Source organism: Lasioglossum baleicum, chromosome 13 (genome assembly GCF_051020765.1).
Source record: "Lasioglossum baleicum chromosome 13, iyLasBale1, whole genome shotgun sequence".
Classification (NCBI taxonomy): Eukaryota; Metazoa; Arthropoda; class Insecta; order Hymenoptera; family Halictidae; genus Lasioglossum; species Lasioglossum baleicum.
In genome coordinates, this window is record NC_134941.1 from 11437103 (window position 1) to 11460101 (window position 22999).

Sequence of the window (22999 nt, forward strand, 5' to 3'; positions counted from 1 at the left end):
TACCCAAAAGAGACGTGTATTTCACGTGCGAACGATGCGAGATCATGTTCCCACTGATTATCGAGAGCGATTAATTGAATAAAAAGGTGAACCTTCGGGAGGGTGGATGGTCGGAGAGTGTTTCGCATGCCTGTGCGTCGATCAGAGGCGTTCTCCATGAACGGGGACCGGCTTTGTTCCTCGTCCGATTTCTCTTGGCAGTCTCGCAGTCGAATTCCCGACGACAGCGGATCAGCTGGGTGCCGTTCGGCAGCTCGGTTTCTATTTATTCCGTGCTCACCCGATCCGCCTTGTCTCTCTTTCTGCAAGAAGAGGCGCGCTGCGACGGCTGTGAGTCACGCGGCATGCCAATTGGGCGAGTGCCCCGATACGTTCACGAGATCTCTGTTGCACAATCGGAGGAACACCTGATCGACAGAGGCATCTTGGGGGTTACTTGCGGTGGAACTCGCCCCGGAAATATGTACGAAATCTCCCTAGCATCTCACAGCGCCGTTATGAAAGAAGCCTCGCTTCGCACTCTCGAACCACCCCTGGCAAACTAGAAGGGCATCATTGCATTCGATCTCGTCTCTTAACAATCTCTACATTTTTCTTCAAATATTTTAATGAAAAATTTGATTGCGAACATTCACCCCCTAAACTGAGGGCTTTACTCTTCTTTAATCAACTGGGGATACCTGGGTACCCATTTACTGTATTTCTTTCAATTTCCAATTTGTTAATGTTCCTGTAGAAAATATTACAAAATTTCTCTTCAAATATTTTCTTCAAAAATTTGATTGGGAACATTCGCCCACTAAAATGAGGGCTTAACCCTTTTTTAGTCAACCGGATACCCATTTACTGTATTTCTTTCAACTTTCAATTTGTTAATATTCCTCTAGAAAATATTACAAAATTTTTCTGAATGTCTACTCTTTACTCTCTAATATATTAATTTAAATATTATAATAAGAATTGGTGCAAATATGTTGAATACAAAAAGGTTTTCAATAATTTTGGTTGGCTACGCAAGGGTTAAGGTAAATTATCTTCATACTGCCCTTACACAATTTTAATTTTAATTTTAATTGCATTGAATTCAATAGATCTTTAATACAATGTATATGGACGAAAAGGTTCTTCTCAAAAGCGAGTCACATTTAACAGAAACTGTCGTGAGACTGAAATTCATTCTCTGCTTTAAAAGCTGCTATAAAAAGACTTGGACAACAAAGTTCCGCAAACGTAAAGAATACATTCATTTTCATATGGACAAAATGTGAAAGTTTCTATTTGGAGAACGTTTAAGAGAAGTGTCTTGTGCTGTTCTCGATTAAAATCGCCCAGGGTTTCATTGAGCAGCGTTACGTGCGAACGGTGTATAATTCGAAGGTGGACGGTGAAAATATAATGAGCGATTAGAGCAATTACCGCGACGCCGACAGATTACTCGCACGCGATCTCTCGCGCTTGTTATGGGGAAAACGCGACGTGGGCGGAGGATGCGAGCCATTTAACCGTGATCCACGTGATCCGATCTCGTTGGGTGTCTCCTTGCCTGTTGGTCGGAGCCGCTATATTCCGTAAAATCTCTTAAATCCAGTGGTGGGTGTCGGATCCAGAGCGTGGACCGGGGCAAATGAGGAAACGGCCAACTAGCCGAGTCATTTCCACCGTTTACCAGGGCCACTTTGCTCTATCCGTGCCGGTGGGAGTCTCTTCATTCCTGGCAATTATTAATTATTCGACTCGCCTCGTCCGGATGTCTCCTTCGTCGACGGTTTCTTCTATTACGCGTTTCTTTCCACGGCCAGACCAGTCTACTCCAATGCCTTCCAGTTCTACCTGGAACCTACGGTCGCAATAGTCGCCATAAATCTCTGCCTGACGTTCGCGCTACTTCTTCACGTCATTTTCCCATTTATTCTAGGTGTTCTTGGGTCCTTCGTTTATTTTGGGTCTTTTCACTTCGTTTATTTTCGGCCCTAAAAATCATTACTACCTGCATCTTTATTTTTCGGGATTTTCGTCGGGGTCATACACGGTTTTTAGATTGTCCTTTTCAACTAACAAGGGAAAAGGACCCCAATTGTCCGACTTTGATCTTGATCATTTTTTGTGAGACGGTGGTATATGGATCCCTAATGATGTCTGCAAAATATTGGGTGTAGTTACTCAATAGTTTTAAAGATATAAACAATTGAACCTTAAAGTTTTCGAAGGTCCATTAGCCGTGTAAGCAGGTTGCATGAAAGTTCAGTATTTTAATTATCATTTTATAAACACCTAATATTTTGCAGACATCATTAGGGATCCATACATATACATATCATCGTCTCACAAAAGATTATCAAAATTGAAGTCGGACACTTGAGGTCCTTTTCTTATAAGATCCTTGACAACGTAAATAAAATCTCTCTCGATTCGTTCATGTATTAATCCCGATTCTACCAAATCGTCGTATTATATCCAATAAAAATCTTGGTCATCAAATAATCATCGATTCAGCAAGCTAGCGGCAATAATACAAAACAGATTGATCCTTCACGACCGAAATAAAATCTCTCGCGATTCGTTCATGTATGAATCCTAATTCTACCAAATCGTCGAATTCCATCCAATAAAAATCTTCTTCGTCAAATAATCATCTATCCAGCAACCCAGCGTCAATAACACGAAAAAGATTGTTCCTTCTCAACGCGAATAAAATTCCCATCAAGCTCGATTCCCCAAATCGCCGGCTTCCAAATAAAAATGGTCACCAAATAATCGCGACTGCAGCAAACGGCTACTGTTATCCTACGGAAGGAGAATCGCCAGTAAATCGGTTCAGAGCGAGCAAGAAGCGAGAAGATTGCGGGACGTGTCGCGATTGTTCTCTATCGCTAGAGGATAGGAGAAAAAGCTTAGCATTCGTTGCGTTGGGAGGGGCAAAAATTGCGAGGCGCGTTAACACGATCCCAGGGAGGATAGCGTGTGGACTGGATCCGCGGATAAAAGGGTAGTAGAACTCGATCCGGGAGAATTCTCCGCGAATTCCCCCGCGCGAGAGAAACGCTTCTATCCGCGGACCAGGGGGACCAGTCTTCGAGGATCTCGCGACGGTTTCTTGACGAGAGCCACGAGGGTTAATGGTACCAGTTTCACCGTATAGCACGCGGTGTACACTCGTTACGAAAACAATGCGAAGGGACGTATAACGGGCGAGGCTGAAGCCAGCCTGGCCTCGTAACGTTCCTACATCGAGGTTCGTAAGGTCATGCTTATGGAAGAACTGGTCCCTCTTACGACATTTAAAAACCTGTTTACGAAAAAGATCGCGCTCGGACCCGACGACCACTGACAGCGGAGCTTATCAGCCTCGCCATCGATGATTCTTCCACTTCGATCGACCCTTCGACGCCAAGACCGATAACCGAACCGCGGATCTTCATGCTAAATACAACAATTACCTTCTTGAACTCTTTGTGACACTCTGTCTGACCTAGCTGTTGGATTATATCAATTAGTTACAGGCCCAATGAACTTATTGTTCGTTGTCAAACGGATTCTTGGAAGCATTCCATTTCATAATTTGTTTTATAGTCTAGAGATACGGGGGACCTTGGTTTCCTTTAGGTTTAGGGGTTCCAGAGGTTTTCCTTTCAGGACCAGTCGAAGATTTCGCATAGTAAACAGCTTCTCAGCACTCGCCATTAAAAATTGCTGTACCATTATTCAAGATATTGTTTACATCGTTGTAAATATGTTGATATCTAATTAGTAGACTGCGGATCTTTATGCCAAATAGAAAATGTTTGTATTGACTGCAAGAAGTGAAATAAAAATGTCTTTCTTCTTTTAATTATCTGATTAAACTGTAGCCAAAGCACTGATGTCTTTAAATCTTTTTAATATGTCCACTGCAATCGAATGCATAAAATCCGCAGTCAGTCGAGAAGATAAAAATCATGTAAAATGGGATTATTCTAGGTCAGAAGAAATGTTTCATTTTCGAGTTAAAGTATCCAATGCTCACTGCACATTTTCTTGGATTCCAAGTGGTTCTAGATCGACACGTTTACCTCTGATTGCAGAAGCACTCGGGACCGGAAGTTCGTCTTGGCACAGCGAGGATGGCGGGCCAAACTCGCGTCGAGGAGGAGAAACGCCATCGTCCTGCGCGACTCCAACGTCCGCCAGCTTCCCGTCGGAACCCGAAGTCGACGCTGACGTTGGTGTCAACGCCGACGGCAACAACGCTACCGCTCCTTATCCTTGTCAATTCTGCGATCGCACCTTTCCGAGGCTGAGCTACCTGAAGAAGCACGAACAGGTAACCGAAACTCCTAATTATTCATTTAGAAAACTGGAACCGAACGTGGAACATTCAGTCCTACTAAAATAATAAGAAAACAGGAAGCTTCGAAGTCTTCCAATAAATTCGCGACCATAATCTCCGACGATCGCTTTACAAAGAAAACACTAGATCGAGGTGTAACTTCAGTTCTCTCTAAAGTGTTGGGACCATTGCGCTACTCCCGATCTTAATTGAACGAGATGTGAACGTGATGTTCCGCGAACAGGTTAGCTATCTCCGGAATGAGATGAAGTTGCAAGAGCCAGGTAGAAGAAGTCAGTTATCGTAGCCATAAAGTCCAGATGCAAGGTCCAGGTAGCAGGAACTGGTATTCCGGATTGAACCTAACTCATTGTCAGTGCAAACCGCCTCCGTAGGATCGCGGGTAGTTGGAGAGAGGTGTGGCTGAGACGCGTGGCAAATTCAGATTTTTCTGTTTTGCATGTCGGTGGCATTAGAAGCGGAGAGAGAGAGAGAGAGAGAGAGAGAGAGAGAGATTCACTTCCGCGTCGGTGCCAGGTCATCTTCGGGTCAAAATCGGTACCGTGTCGCATAACAGGTTGTACCGGTCAGGTAGTTCTTCGTCCAGGTGGCTCGTCCAGGTTCGGGTTCCTCGGGACTTTTCAGACTCGATGAAAGCCGCTTGCACGCGAGCTGAATCGCGCTTCCAGATACCGCTTCGATCATCCTGATAAAGTTTCCTTCTCCACGCTCGGCCCACAAATCGTTTTCTGACGCTTCAAGTATTCCATACAATTTTAACGATTGCATATCAACCCCATCCTTTGAACTTGAAAGAGCTTCTGGAAGGATTGTGATTTATCGAGAACACCTTTTAACTTGAAAAAGTTTAATGCAAAATATACTCGTGAACGGCTTTCATTGCCAATATGTATATTGATGGATTTCGAATTTTTTGTAAATACTTTTGTCTCGCATTGTACCTGCAGAACATCCTGAAGTAACTAAATAGGACTGAATAGGACGTTTGATGGATTTGTATACAGTGCGGGACTAAGCCAGCGCGGGGACCGTAGCAAATGTTATGACGAGGACCTAGGCCTTGTATCAGGACCGTTCGTGTGCAAATGTAGCACACCTTTTCAACAAACACAGTGAATAACCTTTTTTTTCTCTTTTAGCAAAAATATCTGTGCCCCCTGTCATAGACGGGCGCTCATGTATCGGCGCCTCTTCGATGAAGCGCCCGAGTGGGCCTCTGTTTGTATGGCGCGGGGCCCGTAGCATTTGCTACTTCTACTACGGGGCTTAATCCGGCCCTGTTTGTATACATATTTCATGACACAATAAGATATATGTACTTATGTATTACTCACGCTATATGTCCTTCAAAGTATCCATATATGTGTACATAGAATTCCAAGTTTGTATCTTGTACACGAAAGAAATTAGAGAAAGAAGTGTAAACACGGGCTGACTTTACTCATGTAATATTTTCCGTTATTACGTACTCTGGCAGTGATCTATCAGCGGCGACTAGAAGCAGACGAGCAAATCTTTCGTTTATCTACAATATTTTGTGGCATTAAAATTAAAATGGGTCGACGAACACGATTAGACAAAAATGAAACCGACCTAATTTTATTGTTGCGGTCACAAAATCGATCTTTCACGGAAATTGCGAAGGTATTAAATAGAAGCCGTCGGGTTTTGATTAACTTCATGAAAAATCCGAAAATGTACGGAAAAGAGCACATTTATCGTGCTACAACAAATACTACAACAAAACGCGCTCAAGAAGCAGGTGCTTATAGGGTGAGTAATATCAGATGATTGCATAAGTTCGTGCCCGATTTGAAAATAATATTCAATGGTTAAATTTTAAAGATTGGTTAAAGATTGGTTAAATTGCAATTAAAAAATGATCAAATTTTCTATAATTAGAAAAGAATGCTGACTATTATGTATAATTGATTAATAAAGTTCTATTCTTTACAATTTAACCATTGAATTGTATTTTCAAATCAGGCACGCGAACTTATGCAATCATTTAATATGTACACATATCCTATTTTGTTATTTGAAATATGCAAGTACATCAAATGTTCTATCATATTGTCCGGCACTGTAGATCTTCGTACAATTTAGTTACTTAATAAATTCTAGTGAAAAATTGATTTTCAAGTTAAAAAGTGTTCTTGATAAATCACAATCGTTTAAATCGCAAAATTCGTTGTCGCTGGACACATTGTCACGTCGATCATACAACAATTTATTTCCTAAACTTGAAAATCAATTTTTCACTGCAATTTATTAAGTAACTAAATTATACGAAGATCTACAAGCTGCGATGTTCCAAAAATTATAGTCAGGATACATTTTGTCACGTCGATCATACAATTCATTTACTAAACTTGAAAATCAATTTTCCATTACAATCGATCAAGTAAATCATAAATTATACAAAGACCTACAGCTGCGATGTTACAAAAATTATTGTCAGGATACGCTTTGTCACGTCGATCTCATACAACAATTTATTTACTAAACTTGAAAATCAATTTTTTACTACAACCGATAAAGTAGATCATAAATTATACAAAGACCTACAGCTGTGACGTTACAAAAACTGTTATCATGACGCACTTCGTCTTCTCTAGCCTTGCACGATTAAATAAGTTGTTTTGATTCAGTGTGAATTTTACATCAGCGTGGCAATCAACTAGGAAAGTAGTTTCTACAAAAACTTGGCTCGAGCAAAACATTGATCATACACACGAAGCGCAGTAAAAAACAGCATGACTCGTGGAATGATCTAAGACATCCCGCTCATTAAAAAAAAAAGAAGTCCGATAAAAAAGTTTCTACGCTGTCTAATCGATCGACATCATGTCGCACTTCTTGCTCGATGGTTCCGCGATCGATGTCAATCGGCAAAGTTTTCTTGAACGCTTTCTCTCCTGGAGAGTCTCTCCTCCAGCTTCCGGAGCTAGATGACAGCGAAGTTCGTCTTCCAGGACGAACGACCAACGATCGCTTCGCCCTTCCGTCCGGATTGTCTCTTCAAAGGAGCCGACGAAACGGCTCGAAAGTCGTACGTGCCGAGCTTACCCCGGCGGAGTTACGAAAAGAGAGCATATCGTGCCAAGGCATGGACGAAGACGGAGGAAATAAAGAGGATAAAACGACTGGACAAAGAGAATGACCCGACCCGTTCGCCATCATATCGGTCACAGTGATCTACCTGGGTGACAACCAGGGGAACTTCTCAGACGAGAAGTTTCTTACTTGTCGATCCTCTTTCCCACCTCTCTCTTCGTCTCTTGGACCTCTGACGCGTCCTAGCGTGCCACTGGTTAATCGTCCTATCATTTTGTTCCGCGTTCAGTCATTCTTATCAATGGGAATCTTATCGTTTCATCATTTACATTGCAGAACTTCGTGCTCTTGATGTGTTAACACTGTGGAAATTACAGTGCCAAATCAAATCACAATCGTTATTGAATTATTTTTATGTAACAAAACGTTCGACTTGTATCGAATTTATCAATTGAAACATTCGATACTTGGTCTGATGTCAAAAGATTCGAATGTTCCAATCGTTTTTTAGTTTGCCCAAAATTTAGTTAGTTCAAAATCTAGTTAGCCCAAATTTTAGTTAGTCCACAATTTAATTTACCCAAGATTTAGTCAATCCAAAATTTAGTGAGTCCACAATTTAATTTGTCCAAGATTTAGTTAGGTCCAAAATTTAATTTGTCCAAATTTTAGTTAGTCCAAAATTTAGTAAATCCAAAATTTAGTGTATCCAAAATTTAATGAGTGCAAGATTTAGTCATTCCAAAATTTAGGGACTACAAAATTTAATTTGCTCAAGATTTATCGAGTCCAAAATTTAGTTAGGCCCAAAATTTATTTAGTCCAAAATTTAGTTGGTCCAAAATTTAATTTGCCCAAGATTTAATTTGCCCAAGATTTAGTCATTCCAAAATTTAAGAACTCAAAAATTTAATTTGCCCAAGATTTGGTCATTCCAAAATGTAGGGATTCCAAAATTTAATTTGCCCAAGATTTAGTCATTCCAAAATTTAGTTAGGTCTAAACTTTAATTTGTTCAGTACTTAGTTAGTCCAAAATTGAATTTGCCCAAAACTTAGTTAATCCAAAATAGTGAATTTGCCCAAAATTTAGTTCTTCCAAGAATTGAATTTGTCCCAATTGTAATTAGTCAAAAATTTAATTTTGTATTTGTGTAACGTAGTGCGAAGGGGTCAAGGTAAACTCCTATAAATTTGTCGGGGGGTTCTATTCACCCGGTTATCGATGTCCACGTCCATCCGATAGATAGATCATAGGTATGTTAACGTTCCAGAGCCACGGCGATCAAATGCCGTATCGGTGCAGCTGGTGTGCCAGACTATTCAAACACAAACGCAGCAGAGATCGACACGTGAAGCTGCACACCGGAGATCGAAGATATCGATGCACGCACTGCGAGGCTGCTTTCTCCAGGAGGTAAGCCGGAGACTCTACCTTTAACTTGGGACACCGTCGCCGCACAGCGACAGTAAATGCTCAACTATTACCCCCTATCTTCCTGGATCCTCCATACTGTTGCATTACTTTTCACTTATTGAAATGATTTAAAAAAGAGATAAATACCTTCGTGGCTCCTGTATCATGAGATTAATGCAATTTTTATTTTGCACATACAGTGCAAAACTTCCACTTCTCTAGCAACCAAACTTATTGATCAACAGTTCAAAACAGCCATCGAATTAACCATTAAAATTAACTTTCGATTAACCTTCTCTCTGTGCTATTCTAATTTTCATTGGACCCTAGACATTTTTATTGATTTTTAAAAGACAAGTATACAATACTTTATATAAAAATTTGAGGTATACAACAGATAGCATTTCTAGAAAACTTTTGGAAATTTTCCATTCGTCAACTCTTTATTTCCGCTTTTGCGGTACGCTTGCACCCCATACACACAGAGAGAGAGAAGGTTAAGGGGACCTAATGTTCCAGTTATTATCGGACAGATCCGAGCGCGCAGATTCTAAAAAGCGATTCGAGATCAGTCGCGGAAACGGAGCCGGGTCGAGGAGAGATCTTCCGTAGGAAAATCAATCATCCCCGGGTGGGTCGTGGAAGTTGTGAAAGCGACGGGCCCCGTAGACAGTCGAGTAAAGTGGGGGTTAAACACAGAGGGCCCCGATATTCCGAGGGACCGATCCACCGGGTGACAAATGAATAATGATCGCGCGACGACCGCGGCCCCGGCTCGCATTAGTCAAGCTTTACTCTCTCACACGTGGCTTTCCTCTCTCTCCCCCCCTCAGGTTTTCTTCTCGACGTCCCCTTTTCCCTGTCTTTATCTCTTCTCCCCTCTCTCTTTCTCTTTCTCTCTCTTTCTCTTTCTCTCTATCCTTGAAGCGCATTCACTCGGTCTTCTCGCGTATTGAAATGCTAAGCTGGAGAACGCGAGGGTGGCGAACCTAACCGGCGCTCACCTTTTTCGTGTTCGAGTGTGTCCGTCCTCCCTGCGCGCAACCGGCCGTTCCTGAATGCTACGTGTGCACGCGAGAAGAAGGGGCCCCCGCTTGTCCAGGTGAGCGGCGGACAGGTAGGCGCATAGGTGTTACGGGACAACAGGTAGAACATTAGTCAAGTGCCTCGTTCCCGCTCGTCCGACCGGCCTTACACTCTTACGCCGCGCTCACGACTCCGAACACGACCCAGAACTCGCATCCCCATCGCCGACCGTCCCTACATCATCTCTGGATCGTCCCTTGATCCAGCGATCCAAAACACTACCTGGAAACTCGGAATTCTGCACACGATACGCTTCTTTCAACTCCTCTGGCTTTTTTACTGTGGGACTGTGGGACTGGTTCAACTGGGGTCTCGTTTTTTAATTACTAGATTTTTATGCGGAAGAAAAATCGTCCAAAGCAGTGTGAGAAGTCCTTAAAAATGAACTTTTTTAATGATGTCACTGAGCTTAAACTTTTTCACAGATTTTCTTGCACTCCAAATTCAACCTTGTGCAAAGCAATTTCATCCTTTCGAAAATCAAATTCAATCTTTTACGAATCAGTTTCGCCGATTAAGAATATATAAAAATAAATACTAGACTGTGGATCGTTATGCGATTATGGCTTTTGAAAATTTTTTTAAATTGCTAGGATATAAAATATGACAGAGGTTGGTACGATTTCAATTTATTTCAGATGTAAAAGGGCTACTATCACGGAAAATAAGATTCTGGTTTATTCCACTTTCTTCAAATTCATCTACAAACATTGAAAATTGCATAAACATCCGCTGTGTAATAATTACATTAATTTTTTAACGAAACTTGACTCCAGAATCTTATAGGGTGGAAATGCATCTACAACTGGTAATTTCTTCGTCAAAAAAGAGCATTCTAAAATAATCAGAAAATGACATCAACAAAAAGTGGTTCATATTTAGGCACTTTACCCTACATCATTGCTAAAAATACTTTATTTGCAAGAGGATGAATTTCGAGTGCAAAACCTGTAACGACTTCGCAATCAGCGATGAATTCATAGGAAATGATCGAGCGAATTTCTTTATTCGACCACATATTGTTTAAAGTGGTTCCGGGGATCGCTGGTCGCTCGAAACGAAGAGTCGGAGTCCTAACAGAGACCTTCTCCTGTCAGCCATTATTACAATCGCGTCGGCTGATCTTTACGCCACATCTCTATTCGTTCTCGGGGCTTGACGGTCGGCTTGGGTGACCCAACAAAAGGGTGAAAACCCCCGTGGTTCTCACATAGATCCCGCAGCCACGGGGGATCTCGGTGCGCGACGTAGATCGCCGACGATCGATCCGACGACGCGACGCGCTCGTATCATCTGCTACGCGAAGACAAAACCAGATCAATTCGTTTAACAAAAATGTTCGATACAATATTATTTTCGATCTATCAACTAGATCATCAGCTCCCTCGATCGAGATTAAATTGTAAGTGTTCGGAGATGTTTTCAAGAAGACGATCCACAGTTTGACGAGCAGAGTAATCCGTCACAGGCTCGTTGAAAAGTGACACATTGGGGTAGCAATCCTCGCGAGACCGGTCGAAACGGTTTCATCCCTTCAAGCTTCTATTATTTTTCGCAAACGAGGGGCGTAAATAAAATTTCTGCGAGCGTGGACGGTCGAGAGCCGTCGGAACTCGTGGGAGATCCGAGGAGAGTTCGCTGGATGGAGCTCGCTTCTGCTCCATTTATTTCTATTTCCTCTCTTCCGGGCCCCCCTAACAGCACGCTCCACCCCTGCGGGGATAATGACTGGCCATTTTTTTCATTTACTAAACACTCCGCCGTGATTACCTTGACTGCCGGCTGATGGATTTAGCGGGGAATCACCTCCCGGATTACTCTAACTCTAAATCATCGTCCACCAACAAGACAATTTCATTATCCCCTAATTCGCAGTTTACCAATCTTTTATAACCCACAGCTTCACTCCCGAAATTATCTCGAACCCTTTGCAAGCTCATTGTCTCCGAAGTGTGCTGAATTGTTCGTAGAATTTTTAATAAGACAACCATGTGTTAAGTTGTAAACTTTAAATCGTACGTGCCCATTTTTGTCATAAAATCATAAAATCCGAAGGACATTACCTCGTAGCCTTTATAAGACAACTTCATTATCCCCTAATTCGCAGTTTACCAATCTTTTATAACCCACAGCTTCGCTCCAGAACTTACCTTACACCCTTTGCAAGCTCATTGTCTCCGAAGTGTGCCGAATTGTTCGTAGAATTTTTAATAAGACAACCATGTGTTAAGTTGTGAACTTTAAATCGTACGTGCCCATTTTTGTCATAAAATCATAAAATCCGAAGGACATTACCTCATAGCCTTTATAAGACAACTTCATTATCCCCTAATTCGCAGTTTACCAATCTTTTATAACCCACAGCTTCACTCCCGAAATTATCTCGAACCCTTTGCAAGCTCATTGTCTCCGAAGTGTGCTGAATTGTTCGTAGAATTTTTAATAAGAGTACGTGCCCATTTTTGTCGTAAATTCATAAAATCCTAAGCCCATTACCTTATAGCCCTTTCCAAGCACACTGTCTTCAAGTGTGCCTAATTGTATAAGACAACTTCATTATCCCCCAATACACAGTTTACCAATCTTTTATGATTAGACAGCGGCTCTTTAGTAAATGTCCGTTTGTTTGTAATCGAACATCTCCGTAACGGCTGAACGTAGAAAGTTTGAGCCATTTTGAGCCATTAGACGCAGCGTTTCTTCGGAAAGGTTTATGAGAAATCAGCATGCGACAAAGTCCATTCGTTCAAGAGTTTTGACGACTTTTTCCACCGGCTACAACGCTAACTGCTTACTTCAAGTTATGTGAATGTGGCGCGTTCGCGAAAACATTGATGTGTAATAATCGATATGGTTTCGTGTTGATTCGCATTGCCACCAATGCGTCACGACGAGAATCTTCTCAGTGGTATTCTGCTACAAATTATATCGTGAAATATATATAAATAGAAAAATTGGACCTATTTGGAGTGATTTGTTCTGTAAGTTTCTCATTGCATTGGAATTCAGCCGAGTAGATCAATCTGCGTTTGAATTGAAAAATATTTGGTTAGTATTTTTAAATTATTAAGTCTTCTCTTTGTTTTTTAGTTCGTGTTTTTTCCTTATTTAATGTTTAGCAATTTTAGATGTTATTGATATAACTTTCTTTCTACTTTAGTACATAAAAAGAATGGCTCGCAGAAAAGCAAACTTAGGCCGTCGTACTCGCGGTACGGAAGCAGTGCGACGATTAAGATCTAATCAAATTGAGGAAAAACGGGCAGCACAAAGAATGGTTCAGATACGTGCCAGACTTGAGGATGCACGGTAAAATAAAACATATAAATGTCACATCTGTGACAGGTAAAAATATGCGGTAAGACTTTAGAAACCCCCCCCCCTTTCCTTTCGACAAGTGACATACGTCATTCTATTCGTTTTGACATGCTGAACACAAAATGTACGTGTCATTTTTGGCTGAAATGAATAGTTTTCGAGATATTCGCAAAAAACTATAGCTAATACAGTATTGAATTTTTCGTATTCCTGCACACTCCGCGGCAACGTAAGCCTGTCCCGGCTCAGCGTTTGTTTACTTTTTGCTTCTAAACACGCCGCGGAGATGAGAGAGAAAATAGGGTCTCACTAAATAAAGATTGCAGTCATCTTTCAATTATCCTGTCAAGCTGAAAGTAATACATGGACGTCCTTAGATATTTAACATGTGCACTGCTTTAAATTGCACGTGCCCTTTTTGTCATAACTAGACTGCGGATTTGATGCACTTATGACAAAAAAGGGTACGTACAATTTATAGCAGTGGACGTGTTACAAATATTTAAGGACACCAATTTATTACTTTCAGCTTAATAGGATAATTGAAGAGGTGGATGGATAAAGGTGTCAAGTTTGTTCTCTGTAAAAGAGTTTTTAACAAAATATGTCGTCCTTTTTTCATGAATGAAGATAATTATTATCTTTCTTTGTATTAGAAATTAACCATAACAATATATATATATTTGTAATTGATTTGTGTTATTATCTTCATTCACCAAAAAAGGACAACATACCTCGCTAAAAACTCTTGTACAGAAAACAAACAATTTGTTACTTGACACCTTTATCCATCCACCCCTTCAATTAAAAGAAGAATACAATTTCTATTCTGCTCCTGTGACCTGCCATCAATTCGAACATTTTTTATTTTGCATAAAGATCCGCAGTCTAGTCATAGCCTTTCCAAGCACACTGTCTCCAGGTGTACCTAACTATAAATGTGGAACAAGGTTGAAAATTCATTTCGTTTCTTCTTGCTACGCTTGAACCACGGTCGAGGTAGAAAAGTGTGAAAATTCGTCGATATACACCCCGTCCTCGAGACGGAAAGGTCTACCATCGGCGAGAAACGTGTCGGAGAGGTTGACACACGGCGGTTTCCCGTTTTCCTCAGCCGGATAGACGACACACGGGAAGCGATACAGGCGATAATAGGACGTGGCCAGGCTGGCCGGCCGATAATCCTGACTTATGAATTATTCAGGCGTAAAGTGCAAGAGCAAATTTGCCGTCTGTCTTCGTTTCTGGAAATCGAGACACTGACCGGTCCGCGAGTGTCCCGTGTGTGCGCGAGCGCGCCCGTGTGTCTGACCTCGCCTTATAACGGATTTAGTTTTCCGCCGAGGGGATAAATTATTCATCCGTTCGTGGGTACGGCCGCGTGAAAATTGTTGACCCATCGCGTTCGTATCGCCTTGCCTCTCCTCGACACCCTTTATTTTTGGCCGCGAGATCTCTGACAGATCTGCAAAATTTCGACGTCAGTTTTCGTCGCCAGCCGACAATTCAACCATCCGGGGAACCGTCCTATATCGTGTAATTTTCATCCCGGTTGATATGCTTGTTCCGTGATTCCCTGATTGGATCCTGCCACCACGCTTCCGTTTTAGTTCGTTTTTCCAAGCTCTGCAGTTATTCTTCCAGAATTTCCTTCCAGTTTGAAACTTCTAGGTTTTACAATCCTCTTTTCTACAATTACTAACCAGTTTTCTACCTCATTGTCAGTTTTCAAACGACGTTCAGTTGGGGACGTCTTTAAGAGGGTAGACTCGTTTCTAGGATTGCAAGGGTGTAGGGTGCGCCTTCTTATTTCTCGATAATGTAAAAATAGGACTTTTGAGGGCGATCGTGGCCTAGATTGATCTTTTATCTAGCGCTTTTGATTGGAAACCCCCATCTTCGCGTTACCGAGAAATGAGAAGGCGCATCCCGCACCCTTGCGATCCAGGAAACGGAAGTCTACCCCCTTGAGGATGTTCTGGAGATATATAAAAACGCAACAAAATTTTTGAAAATTAGACAAGATACAATTCCTACTAAATTAATGCAATTAGCAAAGTTTGGGTCCGATTCACCGCACCGTTTAACCCAGAGATTTTAGATTGATTGTAACATTGTCAAGATGTTTCATTAGTTAAGTATTTTTGAATAATAAAAATTTAATTTCGTGGATCTGCATTTTTACTCTGATATATTGCAAGCCTCTTAAGCATTACCTAATCTTATAATTATGACAAAGGTATTTATTTCTATAATACAATATATTATTTCGGTGGGTCTGTGAGATCCCATCTTACCAACGCGGGGTTAAGAATTATAGCAACAATAGCAACTTAAAGTTTGCACATTTTAACACGTCTTCTTATGGATAATTCATAAAATTCCACTTCAAACCCTATTTAAACCTTGAAAAAACGTAACTAGAAACTCCAAAAAAACATACACTAAAAAACAAAAATATACTCATGAATGGCTTTCATTGCCAATATATTGATGGATTTCGAATTTCTTGTACATTTGTCTCCCATTGTACCTCCAGAACATCCTTGAGACGTCGTGTGGTACGAAGCTTAAGATCCACAACCTCTTCCACGACCTTCTCGGGTGTTAAACATTCAGACAATTTTGATTCTCATTGCTCAGTACCCCGCAATTCAAATCAACTCGAACACCTTCCACCTTCTGAACCTGAATCCTGACCCTCGATCTTCATTCCTCCAATTTTTCCGAGATTCTCCAGAACGCAATATCTGCTTTCAGCGACCACCTGAAGATCCACATGAAGACGCACGACACCCAGAAGCCGTACCAGTGCACAGCGTGTTCCCGCGGCTACAACACAGCAGCAGCGCTGACGTCGCACATGCAGTCGCACAAGAAGCACCACCACCAATCGCAGAGCGCGACGAAGCTGCAGGACGTGGAGTACGGTCGTCGCAGCGTGTCCTCGCACAGCACATCCTCCCCGCCAGTTCCCAGTTCCCCGTCGCCCTCTCTGAACCTAGCTCTGAACCCTAGAACCGGATTGAAAAGCTCGCACGGCAGCGCGTCGAACACGCCGATCCTGAGCTCTCCATTGAAGCTGGCTTGCATGTATTGCACGCGGGACTCGTTCAGTTGTATGCAGCAGCTGCAGATGCACGTGCACACGATGCACCAGGCGATTCTGAGCGGGGAGAGCGTGGCGGTGCCTCCGTCTCCCAGCAGGACCACCGACCAAGCTGGTTATCAGCGCGAGAAGGGATCGTTGCGATCGGAAGGATCCTCGAAGGATCATCACGAGAGGAAGTACCAGGAGGACGCGGAGAGATCGACGGACAAGGACCAGTTCGAGAACGCGTTCACGTGTAACCAATGTACGATGAAGTTCTCCACGTTGGCTTCGTTGAGGGACCACCTGGTCTCGATCCACAGAACCGACGGATTCGGTTCGGCGCTGATGATGTGTCCACTCTGCGGCATCCCCTGCGCTTCTGCCGCGGCCTACGCGGAGCACTATGTCCTGCAACACTGCGAGAATAGAAGATTAGGGCCTCTGGAGGGCGCAGAGTACGGGGACACGAAGATCAACGGAAGCTACAGCGACTCGAAGGGTTCTAGAACTCAGAAGACTAGGGATTCGGTCTCGGAGCCGGCCGATCTGACCAGCAAACATTCCAGACCCACCGAGAGCAGCTACAATCCTGGCACCCTGCTCTGTGGACAATGTGGAGCTGCTTTGAAGGACTTCGAGTCGTTCAGAGAACACCTAGCCAGGCATCTGCAGGCTGATCAAAGGAACGACGCGATGAGACACCCCTGTCCAAAGTGCGAGGCTAGCTTCCAAGACAGGGAGGATATGCTGGCGCATCTCACCAAGCATTACCTAGGCCAGATCAGCAAGGAGTACGCGTGCGGAGCTTGCAAGAAGCTGTACCCTCATCCGGATCTGCTGCAGAGGCACCTGCTCGACAGCCACGCGCATCATCTTTACAGATGCGCCTTGTGCAGGGATACTTTTGATTCCAGAGTCGCTATACAAGTTCATTTCGCTGTGAAGCACAGTCAGGAGTGCAGGATCTATCGGTGCAACGCCTGCACCGTTCCGAACAATGAAAATTCGCCTGGGAACGCGCCTGGTGAAGGTAGAAGCTTCTTCAGGAGCGAAGCGGAGATGGCGAATCATGTCAGGAGCGTTCACGCACCGTCCACGGTCTCGAACAGCAGCCCTGTGGCTAGGAGTCCCGCGTCAACGCCTGGAGTCACCGGCAGTGCTGTACCCAGATGCGTTTTCTGCGGGATCTGTTGCAACTCGGAACTGGAGCTACAACTTCACCTGGCCAGCCACTCGACCAGCTTGTACAGGTGTCCTATCTGCAGAGAGGGCTTCGCTGTGGAGTTCTTGTTGGACAGGCACATGGCGCAAGCGCATCATTCCAGCGACCATCAGGCTGTCAGAAGCAGCTCCAGGGAGAACGGGAGGATCGCGAGACCTCCGAGGACACAGGATGAGGTGAGTGTGCTGATTTATTGTTGGTGAACGTTTGGAACAGTCTCGTAATCTCTGAATCCTCACAACTTTTCTGTTTTCCCAGCCGAAGTCCCAGAAGAGAGGTCGATCGCCAGCCTCCAGCAACAACAACTCGCTGAACCAGCGCGACAACAACAACAAACGTCCGAATTACACCAGCACAGGGTCCCAGCAGTGCGAGCTTTGCGAGAGAGGAGAGTTCGCGAACGAGGCGGAGCTTCAAGCGCACAAGAAACTGGCTCACGCACCTGCAAAGCTTCAGACCAAGTCGCTGTCCAGTCTGAGCATGACCTGCGCTTATTGTGGCGAGGTGTGTCGCTCTAGGACCGAGCTAGAGTCTCACACAAGGATCCAGCACGCCTCGAACGAGCCTGGGGGCAGACACAAGTGCAACATCTGCGACGAGGTGTGTCCCTCTGGCGCTACCCTGGCCGAGCATAAGCTGCAGAAGCACTGCAAGATCCAGCTGAGCGACACCTGCGTCGTCTGCCGGGGGAACCTCGCCTCGGAAGCTCAGTTCCTCGAGCACGTGCAGAGACACAGTCTGGAGAACGTCGATCCTCAGCAGAGACTCGACGGCTCCCTTCCTCATCTTCCTGCCGCCTGCGTGGTCTGCAGGCAGACCTTGATCAGCGACCTGGAGTGTCGTCTTCACGCCAGGCATCATCTCAGATCGTCCACCAGCTCCCAGAGCACTGCGTCCAGTCCCAGCCCCAACCAGAAGAGCCAGAGTCCAGGGTGCTGTCTATGTCTGAGAGATTACTCGGCCGACGACTTCGTCAGCCTGCCTCCTAGCCACATCACTGGCGGAGGACAGTCCCTGAGAGTCTGCAAGTCCTGCTACATCCGCCACTCCCAGGGTCTACCTATTTTAAATTCACCCTACGAACACGCTAGAGCGAAGAACGACAGAAGCTGGCCTCCCAGCAGCAAAGAGTCCCAGTGGGACGGGTCCAGAGATAGATGGGACTCCGACAGGGTGTTCAAGGCGGAAGAGAGGACTGACGAAAACTTGACTGATAATAAAAGGTGTCAGGACTGCGGCGTGAAATTCGAGGACCCTGAAGAGGTGGAGAAACACCGGCTCGCCGAGCACGAGAAACCTGCTGCTGGGTCCAACACTTACACCTGTATACAGTGCCAGGTAATTGGAGAATTTGTAATTTAATTTAGTCATTGATTGATCGATTTTATTAATTGATTCACTGTCTGTCTTAGATGTCGTTCCCATCAGAGGCGAAGATACAACAGCACGTCAGAAAAGAGCACCTAGAGGCTACAGGAAAAGCTTCCGTGGATGCACTGCGATGTCACCTGTGTCTCTACGAAGCCTGCAGCCCCCTACAGTTACAGAGTCACCTGATAGAGCACACTTTCGCCGGCTGCGCTGCTCTCAGCTGTTACATTTGCCAGTCCCTTTTCACCGCGCCAATCGGTCTTCAGGTACTTACAGCGACGACCTTTAATATTCGGACGCTCTGAAGAAAATGATAACGTTTTTAATATTGGACTATATGATTTAAACTCTGGGCACTCCAATTTTCAAATATTCAGATCTTTCGACAGAAAGAATACTGGAATTCTTTTAAAAAAATTTGTACACACACGTACATGAAAACTGTGAGGATGACTAGTGTTCCATCTGGCGGCGACCAGAGAACTAACCTCTATCTACCACAAAACTTCAGCCTTACAGAGGTGGTTAGTCGTAACACCCCTATAATACACCGTGGTCTTGTCGTACCTTCCTCTCCTTATTTTCCTCCCACTATTCCGTTTCCTCCTCTCCTTCATTTTGACCTTTTCCAGGGGAGTTTTCTAAGGGTTGACAGGACCACTTACTACAGACTCTTCGACAAGGCAACAACTCTCTCTTGCACCGTACCTCTGATTTAATAAAAGTGAGTTGAGGGAATATTTGGTGGTGTTTACTTATTTCAACGAGTTCCCTCCTCAGTAGCAAACCAATTGTTCTAACTTCCCAAAAAATTTCAAACAGTATGGTCCAGTATAAAAAGAGTTGTCTTTTCAAGAGTGTACGAATATTAGTGTCTACAATCACTCTATCAATCTCAAAGAATGTCCTATAAATTGTATACGAGAATGTTTTAACAATTTCGAATATTTTTCAGAACCACATGCTCCAAGAACACGGTCTAGGTGCGCGACCTTACGACTGCTCAAAGTGCACCTTGAAGTTCTTCTTCAGAGCCGAGCTGGATCATCATGTGCTGACGTTCCATCGTCCTGGAGAAATGTCTCCGCCCCATGAAACTGTGCAGAACGCAGAGGTGAAAGCTACAGAAGTTGAAGAGCAGAATTGTGACGATGAGATCACAGTGAAGGAAGAGATGTTGCCAGACGTTGGCGAAGAAGAGGAAGAGATTAACGTTGACGGGCAAATGGAACACGAAGAGGAGGAGAAGCAGGTAGAGATGAACCAGAGCCTGAAGACCGAGGTGGACGAGGAGGCTGCTCTTCCTGAGAAGATGGAATCGTGACTCCCTTGAAGAGGGTACCTGAAATTGCGTCGGGAAGCTTGATTCCACGGTGTCAGAGCTTCGTTGTTGAATCTACTGTGTTTAGTAGGGGTGGACGGGTATCCGAAAATTCGGGTATACGCAGCTTTTCAGATTTTTAAATGTTTTTGTGTTTTAAGTAAATGAAATGAAATTTTATAAGTCTACGTCAAACAAAACAGTGCATCGCATTGTATGAAAACAATTTTATTTTAAATTTTGATGAAGAAAACACAATTTTTCAACTCCTCTTTCTTTTTATAACTATTGTCCAATCCAATACTGATTGGAGGAAGAGTAAAATCCGATTTTATCGGATTCGCGTTCCCGAACCGAGTTTTTAAAACCTGAAACTTTTAAAAACTTCGGGTACCCGACCATCCTTAGTTTTTAGTATCGCTGCCGAGACTCGGTCGAACGGACGACCGCTGTAAATATTTTCCCGTTCGTTTGAGTCAATTGTTTTCTTTAGAACATTGTTCCACGAAGGATTCAGGCTCGACCGTTGCGGAAATCACTCCAGCGAAGCTTCTTGACAAGGTTGCCACAATCATTGATAAGATTGTAAAGGGAACTTGTTTTTACAATTAGATTTTTTAAGATATCCTTAACGAAGTCTATGTGATCGAATGTTTTCGCGCATTGAGAATTGTTCGGAGAGTAGCAGATTCATTTTTATTTTTTATTTGGGGACATCGTTTCCATGGACTGTTCATTATTATTCCACGATGGTTTGTTGTATGCACAGAGTTATTGCGATAGGATAGGTTGGTATCGAAAGATCGTGAACGATTTTACAACGAGAAATTTTGTTGGAAAACTTTGTCTACGTTGACTCTTTGGGATTTGCACGATCTTCTCGAGATTTTGTTAAGATTATATTCTGTCCTCGATGTTCATATATAAATTGCGACGTTGAATATCTTTCGTTTAATTTTTACGTTAATTGTTAATATTATTGTATTGTGTTCCATATTGCGTTTGATCATCTTCTCCAACGAGTTTGTAACATAGAGATGTGTCGTTGTTTTCTATGGGCATGGAACATCTCCTGCGACTGCGATTCTGTAAATACGTTGAATAGTATTAACAACTATTACTCATCGTTTGAACGATTCGTCGGTACCGTACGCGGTAATTATTTAAAGGAAGCAGATGCAATAACCTGTCCACTAGGCTTAGCGGTATTATAAGATAGTTCTTTATGAAATAAATTATTGTTTTAAATCACCGAACTTTGTTGTTTTTCTTTTCCCTTCCATTCCATGCGTAGAACTTAGTACACGTTTGTTTGCGTATAAATAGCGAAGGAGGTGGCACGAAAGACGTGCCACCTCTTTGACTATCATGATCTAATACAAAACACAATTTTCGAAAATTTTCGACTGTCTGACTTGTCGTTGACTTATACTACTGAATTTCGTGCCACCTCCTTTGCTATTATGTTCTCCTAGTAGAAATTCTAAAATTGGGGAAAATTTTCGAAAATCACGAAAATTGGAAAAGTATTAGGAGCACATGATATCGAAGGAGGTGGCACGAAATTCAGTAGTATAAGTCAACGACAAGTCAGACGGTCGAAAATTGGGGAAAATTTTCGAAAATCTCGAAAATTGGAAAAGTATTAGGAGCACATGATGTCGAAGGAGGTGGCACGAAATTCAGTAGTATAAGTCAACGACAAGTCAGACGGTCGAAAATTGGGGAAAATTTTAGAAAATCTCGAAACTCGGAAAAGTATTAGGAGCACATGATATCGAAGGAGGTGGCACGAAATTCAGTAGTATAAGTCAACGACAAGTCAGACGGTCGAAAATTGGCGAAAATTTTAGAAAATCTCGAAACTTGGAAAAGTATTAGGAGCACATGATGTCGAAGGAGGTGGCACGAAATTCAGTAGTATAAGTCAACGACAAGTCAGACGGTCGAAAATTGGCGAAAATTTTTGAAAATCTCGAAAATTGGAAAAGTATTAGGAGCACATGATGTCGAAGGAGGTGGCACGAAATTCAGTAGTATAAGTCAACGACAAGTCAGACGGTCGAAAATTGGCGAAAATTTTAGAAAATCTCGAAACTTGGAAAAGTATTAGGAGCACATGATGTCGAAGGAGGTGGCACGAAATTCAGTAGTATAGTCAACGACAAGTCAGACGGTCGAAAATTGGCGAAAATTTTAGAAAATCTCGAAACTCGGAAAAGTATTAGGAGCACATGATGTCGAAGGAGGTGGCACGATATTCAGTAGTATAAGTCAACGACAAGTCAGACGGTCGAAAATTGGCGAAAATTTTAGAAAATCTCGAAACTTTGGAAAAGTATTAGGAGCACATGATGTCGAAGGAGGTGGCACGAAATTCAGTAGTATAAGTCAACGACAAGTCAGACGGTCGAAAATTGGCGAAAATTTTAGAAAATCTCGAAACTCGGAAAAGTATTAGGAGCACATGATATCGAAGGAGGTGGCACGAAATTCAGTAGTACAAGTCAACGTCAAGTCAGACGGTCGAAAATTTTCGAAAATCTCGAAAAAGTAGCATTTGTATTAGGAGAACATGATATCGAAGGAGGTGGCACGAAATTCAGTAGTACAAGTCAACAACAAGTTAGACGGCCAAAAATTATTGGTTTTCAAAGTTTCGCTACTTCTGCAATTCCGAATCACTAGAGTAACCTAATGACTAGTTAGACGGGCGTGCGTTTTTGAGGAAATCAGTAGCATAATGCTAGGACAAGTAGGAGGTTCGGGAAAAATTGTTGGTTCAAT

General features: G+C 43.1%; 1 protein-coding gene across 3 annotated transcripts in view; it reads left to right on the forward strand.

Moving 5' to 3' along the window:
* L (zinc finger protein Lobe) overlaps positions 1 to 21519 on the forward strand; it is a 121577-nt gene extending 100058 nt beyond the window's left edge. For 2 of the 3 annotated variants that reach the window (XM_076436139.1, XM_076436140.1), the window contains 6 exons: positions 4062 to 4300; positions 8658 to 8800; positions 15965 to 17696; positions 17779 to 18858; positions 18933 to 19157; positions 19847 to 21518. In XM_076436139.1, the coding sequence (XP_076292254.1) occupies positions 4062 to 4300; positions 8658 to 8800; positions 15965 to 17696; positions 17779 to 18858; positions 18933 to 19157; positions 19847 to 20215 (3788 nt within the window). In that variant the 3' untranslated portion in view covers positions 20216 to 21518. The other variant, XM_076436141.1, reaches the window with a different exon arrangement.
* The last annotated feature ends 1480 nt before the right edge of the window (positions 21520 to 22999 follow it).